Source organism: Cygnus atratus, chromosome 1, assembly GCF_013377495.2.
Source record: "Cygnus atratus isolate AKBS03 ecotype Queensland, Australia chromosome 1, CAtr_DNAZoo_HiC_assembly, whole genome shotgun sequence".
NCBI classification, from domain to species: Eukaryota; Metazoa; Chordata; class Aves; order Anseriformes; family Anatidae; genus Cygnus; species Cygnus atratus.
In genome coordinates, this window is record NC_066362.1 from 11,296,507 (window position 1) to 11,312,320 (window position 15,814).

A 15,814-nucleotide genomic window follows, 5' to 3' on the forward strand; every position below is an offset into this window, starting at 1 on the left:
ACATGAAATAAGGATGGATGTACAAATGAAATGCAGAAATAAGTTGTTGAGAGGGAGAGAGAGAAAAACAGAAAACAAAAGATTGTCCCTTTTCCAGCTTGCACATATTTTCCCAGGGTCAGTTTCAACTTTCTATTACCCTGTCTAACATTTTATGTTTGAACAATTTCTGACCTTGTTCATCCTAGACAACACTTGTGTCTCATTTAATCATTTGTAACTCTCAGAACAGCCAGGGAAAAAAATAAAATAAAAAAGTCTGAAGACTTTAGTTAGTTTGATTTTCATTTTTGCTGTCATCTCTGCTGTAGAGCCCACTAGCTATTGCGAGGTTCTTCATTCTTCAGTTGGCTTTCTACCCTCAAAATTTTGCAATTTTCTCCCATATGAGAAGCCAGAAAGTGATACAACTGACACACCTCAAATATTCTTGTGAATTGGTCATGGGTGTACTCAGCAACTGTGAGATATCCTACACAGAAATAATTACTGCATTGCCTACTGACCACCTAAATGAAACCTCAAGGGAGAATAGACTTTGTGCAACTCAGGTCAAGGCTCACTGCATATGGAAGGACAAGTGTGTATAAAAGAGTACAGTCCATCCTTCAGTTTATACTGGGTGCTTTGCTCTATTCAGGCAGTGTGAAGCACCTGTAAGAGGAGTCAGGAGATAAAAGAGTAATTAAGAAAGGATCAGGTCCCCTTGGTCCCATTTTACTGCTGTTGCAGGGGAGCCCTGGCCCTGCCATTGGTACTTTCTACTTGGCATGCCACCTTTCACATTTGCAACATGTTCACAGACCTCTAGTTCCAAAACCTTGATTTTTCAATATGCGCCTGATCCTTGCTACGTTTTTGGCTATGAGTGGAAGTTACACAGATTTTTCAGGCATTTTTTAGAAAAGACAACTTTGTGCACACAAATACTGGATGTTTCACCCAAGGTTTAGGAAGGAACAACAAATGATGTTTGTGCCATTTGGCTTCCACTGAAATTAAAGGCTAATATAAACATATTGAGGCGGATATTTCCTTTTGGGATATATTGGGTCTCCTAAATCTTAAAGAAAATATCATATAGTTTATCCTACATAGTATGTTCAAAGTATAAATTGATGATTTTTTTTATTCCTCGTTACAAATATATTTAAAAGACAAATAATTTTCTTTACTGAGCTATGAACTTAAGAACCTTTAAAAGACAGAAAAATGCTACCTAGGTACCTTAGGTACCTCCCTGAACCTTGGCTGCACTTATATCTTTCTATCCTCAGTGATCTATGTTCAGTGTTTACAGGCACTTGCTGTGTAAAGAAAATATATGTTCAAAGCCAGTGATGGATTAATCTGCTGCATTTTATTGCTGATTTGGTATTGTCAAGTGAATTTTTAATGTCATTAAAGAATAAATATAATTTATAAATTCCTACTATATTTTATGAAACCGTATTAAAGTACACTGTTTCTGAATTTCTGAATTACTGTATATACAGTATGCTGGGCTTTTTTGGTTGTTGGTTTGGTTTGGTTTGGTTCTGTTTGGTTTAGTTTGGTTTGGTTTGCTTGTTTGCTTGTTTACAATAGATCTGTGGCAGCTTTGCTCATCCAAGTAGAATTTACTGTTTCTTACTTGATCTCTCAGTTATGTGACTGAAGAAACCTTCCCTAGGGTTTGAGTTATTTTTCATGACATAATTCATTTGCAAAGTTTAAATTATTCTGCAAAGGTCACATTCTTTTTCAAAACTGTCCCACAGACTGTTTTATTCTTGCTCTTGGAAATGCCTGTTACTGCAAAGTTCAGTTACTTCTGAAGCTTCAAGCTTGAATGAATTTTGCCTCAATGTCCATGCTGGAAAAGGGAAGATTTTGGAAGTCACAGTTTGAGTTATTATGTGGAACTGAGCCCGTGTACTGGACTCTTCTTTAAGCATTCTTCTGAAGGAGGAATTCCTTCCCCTTGCTGCAAAAGATAGGAAATGCTGCCAGACTGGTTAAATTTTCCACAACAAAAGAACCCTTTTTAAATGTAGCTGCAATTTCTTTACAATTTTGGGTATTACCAGCTTGCTGCCATAACACAAAGTATGACCCTAGAATACAGCAGGAAAACTGATTCACCCTTCAGAGGAAAGTGATACTATAACAACAAATTTGAACTTGCTACAGTTTGCCATTTTACAAAGACACTTTTGCATCAAAGCAGTGGAAAAAAACACTTTGAAGAAGCCTGGCAAAACTAATGTACATGGTGCAGGTCTCTCTCCACACCAAGGTTCTGATATTCATAAAAGCAGACATACCTCATCAATTCAGTTATTCCCACAATAACAAAGAGAAGTAGTGTGAACTACTGTGCAGACCTAGTGCTGTGTGGAATTTAAGAGTTCAACCAAAAGGAAGTGGAGCTGGCCGATATCTGATACGTGATTAGCAAGTAGATGATAGGAATGCTTAAGACATAACTAATAGTGTTGATTTGTAATAGGATTAAAATTTCATTGTGTAGTACTATTATTAATGTGTGTATGTGGAAATCCATAGGCCTGGATTTAACAGTTAGTGAGTACCATAAGCCCAATCTCCTTCAGACAATTTATCTCATAATAAAAATAAAGCGTTGATGGTTTGTGGCCACAAGGCCAATATACAAATCAGCTATAAACGACTATAGTTCTAAGATCGTTCTATCGATATATGGTCAGGAGTTAAATGCTTCACAAACATGCAGTAAATGCATTTTTTTAAATCCCATTTGTATAACTCCTGTCTTCACTGGGAGAGAAGAGAGCAGAAGACTGGCTGCAATGTCCGCTGGCTGCTCTGCAGGGAAGCAGTTTAGGCTCTAGCCAGCAATATAAAAATGAAATCTCCAGAGTTTTAATTCTCTCATGAGCCAATATTCTTCCATATTGATGCACACACGCATGCGCGCACACACACACACACACACAGAAGCATAAAATAGCCGCAAGCGCTTCTGAACCTGTGACTCTTGCCAGTTTGACCACAATCTCTGGGTAGTCCAAGAATTCAGACAAAAACATCAGTCAAAGGACCCAGTTGTACTGGAATGTATTCAGCCACCACTCCCACTCTGACAGTAGGGTTTATTTTAGCTACTGTTTTCTACTCTGGGGTTTTGTTGTCATTAGTCAGTGGAAATTACTTGGTTATTCACAGAGTGGAAAATGATAGTATATGTAATTATAATTATACATACATATATATTTATGCACACACACACAAACAGATATACATTCTGACTGATGGACAGTTTTCTGCTATTCACAGGGAGCAGAAGTTCATAGCTCTGGTAATATAAGAAGTTGCATGCCTAATTCTCTTCATGCATAATGACCCTATTTTTAGAACCGAGCACATAAAAGGGGACAACTATTGCTCCATATTGCTCTGCATAAATTTCAAGAATATGATTGTCTAGTCCCTGCAATACTGAAGTCAGCTTGAGGGTGCCTGTGGCAGCCTCGACAATAGTGTGGGTCAGTATTGACACCAATCCATTAACTGCAGTAGACGATGTGCCAGTTTACACCAGCAATAAGTCCAGCCCAGTCATTTTGTCTACTCCCGTAACAAAAAACTTTTTTAAGTATTTATTTAAAAACATGAATGTGATGCTTTTTGATAACATTAGCCTGATTTTCCAGTGATCCTTAGCAATGAATATTTAGTAACTAAATTTTTTATCAAAGAAAGGTTCACCACATACGTGGTTCAGCTGTGGCATTAACTATGCAGTTCCCTAAAGTCCTTGATCAAAATCTGATGATCCTCTCTCATTTTAGATTGTTTCTTCATAAATCAAGGAAAACACCACTCTCATGACCTAATACTTATGAGTGTAGACTCCTGTGTAAATAAAAAGCTGGTAAGGTTAAAATAAAAATAGGTTAGTAAATACATATTTTCCCAAAGTCACAACAATGCTTCCTCTCCATTTCAATTCTTTGCAGATGAAGAGCTTTTTTCAGGAATGTATATTGATTTCATGGGGACGGATGCAGCCATTTTTCGGAGCCTGACCAGACGGAATGCAGTGCGAACAGACCAACACAACTCCAAGTGGCTGAGTGGTAAGAGGCCTTTGTTTTACTAGGGCTTTTCATGTATTTCACAGACATTTTGCTTTGTTTTATTTAAAAATAAAGAGTTTGTCTTTTAAAGAGCTCCTCTCTGAATTTAACTTATGAAGTTGGACCATGAAGAAATATGTGTAAGTACGTACTCTAGACAATGCACAGCTCTAGATGACCCTCTGCAGGAGCCAACCTCATGGGCCACCCTACCTGATGCCCTATTTTGCATTATGGATAAACAAACTCTTCAAGGAAAAGTGTGAAAACCTTCAAACAGCAAGTTGTCAGAAAATCTGACTTCTAGGGATGCGCCTTCTTCACTTCTAAATACATAAGACTCTGACTTATATTAGAAAGTGTCCTGAGGTCTCCCTTCACTTTCCATTATATTTTAACATAGGAAATTCCCCCCAAAAAAGTGTTCTGCAGGTACTAACACCAATAGAACTGTTTGACAAATAAAGCATTGCAATAAACTAGTGCACAGCCATGCATGTCATAATATACATTTTAAAGGAGAATACTGGTAGTAGCACTAGTGTGCTTTGTATTCTTAGGTATATATGTATTTCAGAAATCATATGCTTGCTATTACAGATTTCTATTATTTTGTTTTCTCACTAGCTCTCCTTTGCAGTGCTTTCCATGTACACTTGACTGTTTATCAGCCTCTCATATGAGCTCAAATGCCGTTAAAGCATTTGCATATCCTACTCTCCTTCTCAGTGTTACAAGAGCTGTTTTCCTATTATTTATGTATTTTTAAAGTACCTTATTTATTCCTTTCCTAACTAGTTTTTTTGTTGTTGTTGTTTTAGCTTACTTTCATTTTTTTTTTACCTCAACGAGTCTTTCCTGAAGTACCTGCGATAGCACACTGATTCTTCCCTCTTTGTCCTCCAAGTCTTTGAATTGCTGTAGAAAGCTAACACTCCTGATTCTGTATTTGAACTGCTTTTTCAGAAATTTACTGTGGGATAAAATGTGAGGCAGCAGAAACTTAAGGCTGCCAGCTTGAAACAAGTGATATATGATACATACATAGCGATATATGATACATACAGACACAGGTTTAGAGCATATCCCTTAACCTGCCACAGCAGTACCTCTATATACAATGTTTCCTTGAAACAGTCATTAACTGTCAAATCATTAACTTATACTGCTTATACTGATACACCTTTTGGTTTCATCTTTTTGGCACACTTTCATTTCAGAGCCTATTTTTGTGGATGCTCATGTTATCCCAGATGGCACTGACCCCAATGATGCCAAAATCTACTTCTTCTTCAAAGAGAGACTGACAGACAACAGTGGCAGCACCAAGCAAATTCACTCAATGATTGCAAGAATATGCCCAGTAAGAACTATTTTAATCACCATGTTGTGGGACAAGCTGCTAGTGAGACATGACAAGTTAAATGACTATAGTTCGTTAACATGATTGAAAAACGTCTGATTTATATTCTAAAGTAATTCCTTGTTTTAGCTTCCATATTCATAAGTGATGTTATTAAACATGCAGCTAGGGTCTGAACTTGTTATGTATATCTGGTCAAATATAGAATGATAAGCAAAAATAGAGATTCGGGAATTTGTGTATTCCTCTGACAAGCTCAGAATGGTTACCAGTGTTGAATTTCTAAACATGCTATCCCTTTGCAACAATCAGATACACCCATTGCTTAGAAAAACTGAATTATAAAACAGCAGTCTTTCATACACACACACACAAAATCTTCGAAACATGTTGGAAATACCAGAATCAAGCTTTCAAATGCGTTGATTTAACTTTCAGATATTGCTTTCACTTTTACAATGTCCATCCTTTCTGAGTTCTTTCATTGATGTATGTGTGAGTCTAACTTTAAAAATGTGCATAAGAAAATTAAATTCAGGAGGTAAGGCTACTCAGGTGCCGTAATTAATTTTCAACCACAGCACTCTTCATTGTCCTATTTCATTTTTTCATATCTGTAATCAACTGTGTATGAAAAATGATTGAATCAGTTATTAATGTCTTTGGTGAAATTGATTTTTTAATGAAAGAAAAATTAAAAATGAACAGTTACTACTAGCCTTTTCATTCCTCCATTTGGAAAGGTTTGGGAAGATAATTGTGTTTGTTTATTCTCTGTCTTTAATCTGAATCTTCTTTAAAATTTGATGCTTTGTAATGTTGTGCATGGGCACGAGGGTGTGGTCAAGGTTGAGTTAATGTAGCTCTGGCAGTTTGATGAGGCATGTGATCTGTTTTATAATCTCCATTTTCTATATTTTTGTGAGGGTGCCCAGAGGCCTTTTTGGGTATTTTGCAAGAAGACATTTCACACTATTATAACTGTATTTGTTATTGTTACTGTTGTAATGAAGCCCAGATGATTTTTGAGGCCTCAGCCTGTTTAGACTTACACTGAAGTCAGTGGCAGAATCCCAAAGACAATGAAAACAAGTCTGAGCCAATCATACTTGTATACTTGTATACCATCATATTCATATATCAACACATTTGAGACAGGCCACATATGTTAGTAAAATAGTGCCAAAGGAAACCCAGCAAAAGATCTCTTATAGGTTGCCCAAAAAGTCTGATTACCAGCTATAGGAATAAGAAACAAGGAAGAGAAACAAGCACAGCATTTCAAAATCACATTTGGCTAGCTTCTACATTACCTTTTTATCACTTTTCTTGGGTGGCATTGTATTATGCCGTTTGGAAGATGCTGCTCGTCTAAGATGTTCATCAGCAGAATGAGGCAGGAGCTGTCACCTCTGCACTGCACAATCTGGTTCAGCAATTATCATTTCCACTGTGTTTTGGAGAGAGATGGAGACATCCTTGAGTGAGATGTAACCAAGCTAGCTCTGGACAAAGTTAGAAGGACTTGCAACAGTGCAAATCTAGCTAGCATCAATTCTGATTATAGAGCAACCACCTCATGGGTTAGCATTGTTTTTTAGATCATATGGAGCTATATTGCTCTCAGAACTAGAAGAAATTTCCCTCCATAAGCCTATCAGATCTTTTAGAGGTAACATGGATATCTCTCCTCACTAAGTGTCAGTGAGTGATACAGACATTTACAGTCTTTTCCAATCTTACTTCTGCATACATGACTTCTGCACAAAATTTACTGCCCAACCATCCCAAGCTTTCTAGCCCAGCACAGAAAATCTGCTCAGAAAACTATTTCTTGGGTTTTTTGAGTGTTTTTTTTGGGGGTGGGGCGGGGGGGAGGGAGGTTAGTTTTAACTATAATTTATATTGGATATAACAGTATAAATGTCTAGATGATGGGATCAATTTAACGTGAGGAAAATGAGGGAAGACACAATAAAATATTAGCTGTGTTATATTTTGTTTTTCTAAAAATGATATTCCTTTCCAGAATGATACAGGTGGTCAGCGTAGTCTTGTGAACAAGTGGACAACCTTCTTGAAAGCAAGACTTGTGTGCTCAGTAATGGATGAAGATGGAACAGAAACGTACTTTGATGAATTAGGTATGGCAAGAAAATTCCTAAAAGGTTTCATCTAAATCCTGCACCCTGTGCATATTATTGAACATATTATAGAATTTCCTATGGCTCCTTAGTGAGGAGAGAGTTAGGAGTGTTCACCTGGAGAAGAGGAGGCTAAGGGGGGATCTCATCAATATGTAAAAATACTTGGAGGGAGGATGCAACGAAAACATAGCCAGGCTCTTTTCAGTGATGCCCAGTGTCAGGACAAGAGCAATGGGCACAAACTGGAGCACAAAAGGCTCTGTCTAAACATAAGGAAGTACTTTACTCTGTGGGAGCCAGGGCACTGGCACAGGTTGTCCAGAGAGGTTGTGGGGTCTCCCTCCTTGGAGATCTTCAAAAGCCATCTGGGTAGCCTGCTCTAAGTGTCCCTACTTGAGCAGGGGGTTGGACCAGTTGGACTCCAGAGGGTCCAACCTGCCTCAGCCTTTCTGTGATTCTATGATGTTGTGATTCTGTGAAGTCCTTGACATTGGAATGTTGACCATGTAGAAAGCCACAGCAAAATTCCCCTGACAATTTTATGCTGGGAAATGAAAAATTTCTTGTTAAAACTGTCTGGGTAATTATGATTATCTTTGAAATAAAGGTAATTGATCTTGATTATGTAAAGGAATCACATAAGAAAAGAATTAATATTTGGAAAGGAACATGTAAGTGAAGTTCATCATTATTTTGCTTCTAGTTGGGATTATGACAGAAATTTTAAAACATGTATCTCTTTGAAACTATTCATATGTGTAGCATACTGCCTTTTCATAATAGTTTCTCTTTTTTGATCATTGGGCAGAGGTCTCAATTTGATAGTTCCAGATGATACTAGCAAGTGCTTTTACTGGCACCAGCAATAACACTATGAGTAAATATAATTCGAGAACTTAGATTTTCAGTTCAGCATGTAAAACACTGTAAATATTCAGTGAATAATCTATACAGTAGTTACAAGAGCTTTCCTTTCAACGAGGAATTAATAGATGCATATTTTGATACTTAAGTGCCTAACAAAAATATTGGAAAAAATCAAATTTGATGTTGTCCATAACTGTGATCTACAAAGACATAGTTCTAAATTCAGGTGTTGTGAGATTTGCTGTCTGTATTAGTGTAAAAATAATATAAATAGCTAATCTCTCTTCGTCCCCAACCCCCACTCCCCCTTCCACACATGTTGCATGTGAATTTTACCTTCTTTCCATTGTAATCTGTCTCCTTTGGCATTATTTCTCATTTTCATAATAACAAACAGGGTACAGAGTCTTTGTTGCTTGGTATCTTTACAAATGCTTGGTGTACTTTTCTGATTCAAGGTTACAATGGAGCATGATATACCTAGGAGCAGATCCTAAATTTCTATAACTCTGTGCAAGGTGCTTTGAGGGCTAGCTTTCAGAATTTCTCAGTGCTTAACACCTAACCACTAATCTTTCAGAGATGTCATTTATAAGCTTAATTCTCTTCAACAAAGCAGCAGGAGAATTGCTTTAATTTTTTTGCATGACAAAATGCAGGATCATACAGAATACCAGATAACATTCTCGGTGTGAGTTTCTGGCACAATCCTGTGGCAGAGAGGAAGAATACAACCACAGCTAGTAATGCAGAAAATTCTGGGAGCAATGAAGTGCATTCTTCTGTTTTCATGTATAATGCAGAAGAGTGTAACATTGCCTGTCCTGCATGGTGAAGTCTTGCTTTTGATATATTTGAAAGAATTTTAAAAAATTTCAGATGGCTAATGAAGGAGACAAGCTAAATGGCAAGCTAAAGAATGTATTTTCTTTTAAAAAGCTCATTTTTTTGTGAGATGTAAGAGAAGTTTAAGAAGTGACTTGATTATAGTCAGTTAGTTAAGAACATATGTAAGGAGAAAATGACAGAGACTAAAGCATTTTTCATTTAAATGTAAGCATTTTTATTTTAAATGACTTTTCATTTAAAAGTCATCAGATCAGAGGTAAAGGTGAGCAAATTCAATTCATCAAGTAGGTACTGTTTTCCATAGTGCAATTAATAAATCCCTACACAGTGAAGGCTCACATCTCTCATTGTCTTTACTGCAGAACTGTATGTCATTCCTATCATGTTGAAAATGAGCTAATGGGAGGGCATCTAGGGTGTGTACAGGATGGAAAAAAAAAAAAAAAAAACTCCTCATTACCTTGCTTTGGATTATATCTAAGTGAACTCTTTGTCTTTGACCTACTGCCACTTAAATATTTGCCTACTGCTAAACAACCTGCTGAAATGAGATCCAGCTGAGAGAAATGTGAGACATGGATGGTGTACGTATTTGAAAATCTTTGCCTTCTGTCTTCATAAGGCTGGATGGTGTGGAGTTAATTTCTAATTCTGTCTGAATGTTCAAATGCAATGTGCATGGTCCATTCATGTGATAAATATGCTTTTTTCCATTCAAATCTACAGCAAAACTCATTGACTAGCGGGAATAAAGTCATAATTTTAACTGGAAAATGAAAAATTTATTAGTACTCAAAAAAAGAGGTTCTCTTTCTTTTCTTTTTTTTTCTTTTTTTTTTTTTTTTTTTTTTACAGAGGATGTGTTTCTTTTGGAGACAGATAACCCCAGAACAACGCTTGTGTATGGAATTTTTACAACATCAAGGTAACAGGGAAATTGAAAAAATTACTTTTCTGAACTTCCCAATTTTCTGTAGGAAGACCAAAAGTGATGGTTTGTGGTCAAAGCTGTCCTGTGCAATGGTGCATGTGTCCTGTGACCAGCATTTGTATGCAGGAGTAACAGTCTCGGTTAATAGCATTACTATTGGTATCTTTGGTATCCTTATTAGGATACCAATAGTAGACATCCTGTGCTGCTTGAACCAAGCTGCTCCCAAACATACTGACAGTTGGCACTGGGAAAACATTTCTGTGGAGGGCCACTTGTTGCTGATCAGCAGCAGAAATCTAAAGGACTTCAAAGCATTGGACTTGTGTGGTGTTAAGAGTGCTTAACACCTCCTGTAGGACAGCCAGCACCCTGAAGGATCAAACCTGGAATTCTTACAGGAATGCATATAAATCATTTCCAGTCTCTCAGCTGGTGGATGATTGCACAGATGGCAAATAACCAGTGTTGACTTCAACGAGCTGTGAAAAGGCAAGACTATATGATGTTTGATGAAATCCTCACAGCCTCAAGCTACCATTATTAGTCAGTAGTGTTCACATACTGCCTGGTTTAGAAAGCACTCAGTGAACTCCCAAAGGCACTGGAAGTACCAGTTATAGCTTACTATGCTGAAATCCCCAACAAAGACAGACCTACAGATGTACCTACTGATATTGCCATTTCTACATTTTTTTTCCCCTTTTCTCTCTCTTTCAGCAAATACAGGTAGCATACAGAGTAGAAATATTTACTGCTTATTAATTTCTGATATGCTATCCTGTAATTTTAGCTGTTATTATGTACGTTCAAAAAGGGGTGAGGGGGAGTGTGGGGAAAAATGTCTTTTTAATCTTTTTAATTTCATTTCAGTTATTTGATAGAATCAGCATGATTTTTAAGTTATTCCTATTAATTCCTTTAAAGGCAATTTCCAATAAAATAACCCTTGCATTAAAAAAAAAAAACTTTATTTTATTTTATTTTATTTTGTTTTGTTTTGTTTTGTTTTGTTTTATTTTTTTTTTCATGTGGATCCAAAGATCTGCACTTTCAAATGTGTGAACTGGCCAGGAAAATTTAATTTTTAATGCTAAGCTGGGAAAACAGAATTCCATAACTTGTAAACGTCTGGTGCAGTCTACATTTTATGATTCTTACTGCACAAAAAGAAAAAATGCTGAGGTTATGTTTAGCAGTAAAACCACACTTATGATTAGGCTGTGGATGCAACATGCCTGAATTGGAAACACTTATACCTAATTCTCCTGGTATTCCTGCAGTGGAAATGAGGTTTGGAGTTGCAAGACCATATAGGGTGACAACAAAGAGAAAAGTTCGCTTATTCCTGGCTCTTAAACTGTTTTTACTCTACTGAAGCTCTTACACTTGTGCATTTCTGGTTTTATGAACCAGTAGTTTATGGATTCTTTCTTTTTGTTTGATTGAATGTGTTACATAGTTAAAAACAGTGATGATAATGATTTTTATCCCTTGGATTTTCCTTTATCTTCACCTTTGTACACCTCCAACTTTTAAGAGTAGCAAGAGAGAAACATCCCATCAAATAATAACTATTAGTACTTTTATCTAAACCATACTGAGGGAAACCAAGCAATACTGAGGCAAATTATTTTGGTGACATAATCTGCTGTAAATCTACCATAAAACATCTGGACAGATTAAGTACATTTTTTTTTATGAACCTATTAATACCTACTAAAATTTCCACAAATATCATAATCCATCTAAAAGGTTCCTCTTGCTAATATGTATATAGCTGAGGGCAAAGTGGATTGCTGGGTAATCTACAGCACTTTGTTTAGACACTATGTCTCACAACTGCAGATTTGAACTCTTTTTTTTTTTTTAGTTTTCTTCTAGATTGATTTTTTTTCTTTGTCAATTAAAAGCAGAGAGTTACTTGGATTGTCTCCATCCTTCAATTGACATCGGATGTATTTTAGACTGTCTGGAGTTTCAAGTTTGTTACGATAAATATCCCAAACCTTAAAAAAAAAAAAAAAATAATTAACGGCAGTCAGACTTAGCATCACACTGAGAGTTATTCCTCTGGTGCCTTCCAATGTCACTGGCTGCTACAGGCCATTCAGGGCTTGCACTGTTAGGGGAGATATGTGAGACCATTCATGGACCCAGAGTAGTAGAAAAAAACAGGAGAGCCCCCTGTTTCTCTTTGGGACACATCAAACTTCGAGTTCCTTGAAGGAGTTCTCTAAAACTAGTTTCGTGGGACATTTTAAGGCCTGTATAGAAGAAATTCTCTTACAGCCACAACCTGCCCTCATTTTGCTTAGAAAAGCTGGCAACTTATTGTAGTATTTTAACCAATAGTAATCATTCTGGAAGTTTTGATTAACATTTTAGCCATGGATTTTAAGAGGCTCATGGAAGTTTTGTGGTTAATATATTGTTAGGGAGTTCTGGAAACCTGTGCTGAGCTTGGCAGCACAAAGTTTATAAAACTTTTGTCTCACTGAAGTCAGCAATATTTTTGCCACTGATTTCACTGGGACCAGGTTATATATATTTTTTTATACTCAAAATTTGGAAATTTTCTTATACTACCACTGGGGTTGTACCTCCTTCCCTCTTTTTTTCGGTTCACTGTTAAACAAGTTTCTCCAGTTTAAGGTGTAATGGTGTATTTTGGGAAACTAGATTAGTTGATTTAAAATATCAGTAAATGCACACTATAGAAGTATTAAACTGTATTAAATTTTAGAGGTATCTTTCATCACTGGAACATGCAAAATGATGGAAAATCTATAGAAAAGATGGTAGCTTAAGGTATTAACTTTTTCGTTCTGTCTTCTAGCTCAATATTTAAAGGCTCAGCTGTGTGTGTGTATCATTTATCTGACATCCAGACTGTGTTCAACGGGCCATTTGCACACAAGGAGGGACCAAACCACCAGCTGATTCCATATCAGGGCAGAATACCATACCCGCGGCCTGGCACCGTAAGTACAAGATATGTTTATGCAAGCTTGCCAATTACTTGTCTTTGTTTAATACATAAAAAGATCTTATTTATTCCAGGAGAATGGACTGTATCTGACTATGGCATTTAGTTACAGTTCAGAACAATTTTATTTGTTTCTCAGCTTACCATTTGAATCAGGTAGTATCTGGAAATCTTCTAGAAGGAATTAAGTCATGCAAAATATTTATCTTTCTTGCTCTTTCTGCTCAAAAGGTGATAAGAGTTATTTCATTAGATGGCAGTCAATTTTTTTACATGTACATTTTCATTTTGTGCATAGGTTTTAGCAAAAGATAGTTACATAAGCAACTGTAAAAAGACAGCGTTATGAGTGTGTTTGGCAGTCTGGATCCAAACTTTTGGTTTCAGCCAGTGTGACTTTTCCATAATTCTCTAAAGTTCTGCAGCTCCACCATGATTCTTGGAAAGTGTAGGAGGACAACAGAGCTTCTGGGACTTGTTCTTTGACAAGATCTAATACCCTGTCAGGTACTGAGTTTTCATGCTAGTCAGTTCACAGTAGTCTTCCTCAGCAAGAACACTTTTTGTATGCCTTGAAAATTTTTCAGTAACTTCTTTCATCATGAGTGGTAATAATCTAATAAATACCACCATGAGTGGTAATATAATCCAATCCAATAATCCAATAAATACCACCATGAATGGTGATAATTCAATAATCCAATTAGTGGATTAGTGGTAATAATCCAATAAATCCAATATAATCATATAAAAATAAATTTTTATACACCAAATGGTGTATAAAAAATCCTGTTGATGCAGCTTTGCTTTTATTTACTTATCTTTTTTTTTTTTTTAATTTAGATTTAGCAGAGCTATGAAATCTAATATTTTCAGATTTAATGAAGAATATATAAAGTTTCTCCAGGATCTTCCCTAAATCCATATTTGTTAAAAGAAGTATGGTTATGTGGTATTCCATTGATTCTCATGAAGAATTTTTAATAAAGTATCAGAATTTAATAAGAATGCACAGAATCATAAATCTATTCTCAAAGTTGTAGTTATTATTATTTTTAGATGAATATTTTTTTTTGCTTTTCCATTTGTCACAGGATATTAAGTTTTGTTTCAATTTTGCAAGTAGCTACAAGAACATTTAACCATATTGCCATTTCATTCATTTTCCTCTTTGTGCTGCATATCTTGTTCTCTCTATTTGTTTCTCTTACATACACTGGTGCTCAGATATATGGAATAACTTTGTCTGTTTGAAACAATTCTTCATATTTTACTGCAGTTTTTAGTGGTTGTTGGATTTAGGATTTCATGTCCCCAGATCTCTAAAATTATCTAATCGGTACGTGATGTTCTACTAAGTTCTAATGCTAACAGTAGTATTTCTTTGCAATTAATTCATACAGCTCTAATCTCATGAGTTCACTGAGGCTTTAAGCTTAAACTTTAAAAACCACAAAATAAACAGTCCATTTAAATGGGAAGTGACATGCTTTTGCAAATAGTCACATTTTAGAATTTCTTGCTGCTTCAAAATATTGTATTTGTATGTATTTCCTCAACTCCTCAACCACTGCCTTGGTTCACCTCATGGAGAATTAGGAGGTATTCCAGATGGGCCTGAAGGAATTGAGTAGCACAATGGAGAGGGAAAAAAAATCATATTTGGATTTAACCCTCTGCAGTTATCTTCCTTTTTCAGACATGCTGGTGAGCTTTTAATTTGAAGATAAATTCTTAGATCATAGCTCACACTGAAAATAGAGATGAATGAGCTTTTAAGATGATCACCACTGTTCTGATAACTGAATTTTCTGTGTTTCCTCACAATTCAGCCATAACACAGTATCCTAGAGTTGTATTTTCTAAGCTGGGACTTCTCTGTTTTTGTTTTCTATACTGCCAAACATTTTTATTTTTTTTAACATGTATACTACAAACTCTTTTTTAAATTATGTCAAAACATCTGTAAAAATCAGGTTTTTGTTTTTGTTTTCTGTTCAGAAATCGTATTGAAGGGATTAGCTTTGAATATCCAAGCTTGCAAGCTTGCAGATTAAGGGGCTTGAACATCTTTCCTCTGGAACATAAGTTATATGCTACTTCTAGGATGCTGAACTAGACATGGATGATTTATATATATATATATACGTATATAATTCAGAAAATCCTACTTTATAGTTGCCTAAAGAGATATTCATACTAAAACTTTGGACAGAACTGAACATTTTTTTGTGTGTTTCAGTACATTGAATAAACAATGAAAGGTCTTCAATATAGCTTCAGTAGGATTAAATAAAGCAATACATTCATTTGGTCATAATTAATTCCGCAGAGTTTGGCTGCTGTTCACTAAATACCAATGGTTTTCTTATTTCTCCACAAGCAAAACCTACTTATGGAAAAAAGAAACTACATAATTGGCAGCTTCCTACTAAATTCAGTCATGTTTGAGGATAGTTTCCATTTTTCAGTTTACAGAAATAGTTTTTTTTACCTACAGAATGTTGAAGAATATACTGTAAATTAAAGAATTTTTTTCTCTCTGTAACCTAACTACACAGTGATCAA

At 35.8% G+C, this 15,814-nt stretch overlaps 1 protein-coding gene across 1 annotated transcript in view; it reads left to right on the forward strand.

Annotated features, from left to right (window-relative positions):
• SEMA3C (semaphorin 3C) overlaps positions 1-15,814 on the forward strand; it is a 123,225-nt gene that overhangs the window by 79,460 nt on the left and 27,951 nt on the right. The window contains exons 7-11 of the mRNA XM_035549349.2: positions 3,981-4,100; positions 5,321-5,463; positions 7,493-7,607; positions 10,182-10,251; positions 13,097-13,241. Coding sequence (XP_035405242.1) covers positions 3,981-4,100; positions 5,321-5,463; positions 7,493-7,607; positions 10,182-10,251; positions 13,097-13,241 — 593 coding nt within the window. The remainder of the gene's footprint in view (positions 1-3,980; positions 4,101-5,320; positions 5,464-7,492; positions 7,608-10,181; positions 10,252-13,096; positions 13,242-15,814) is intronic.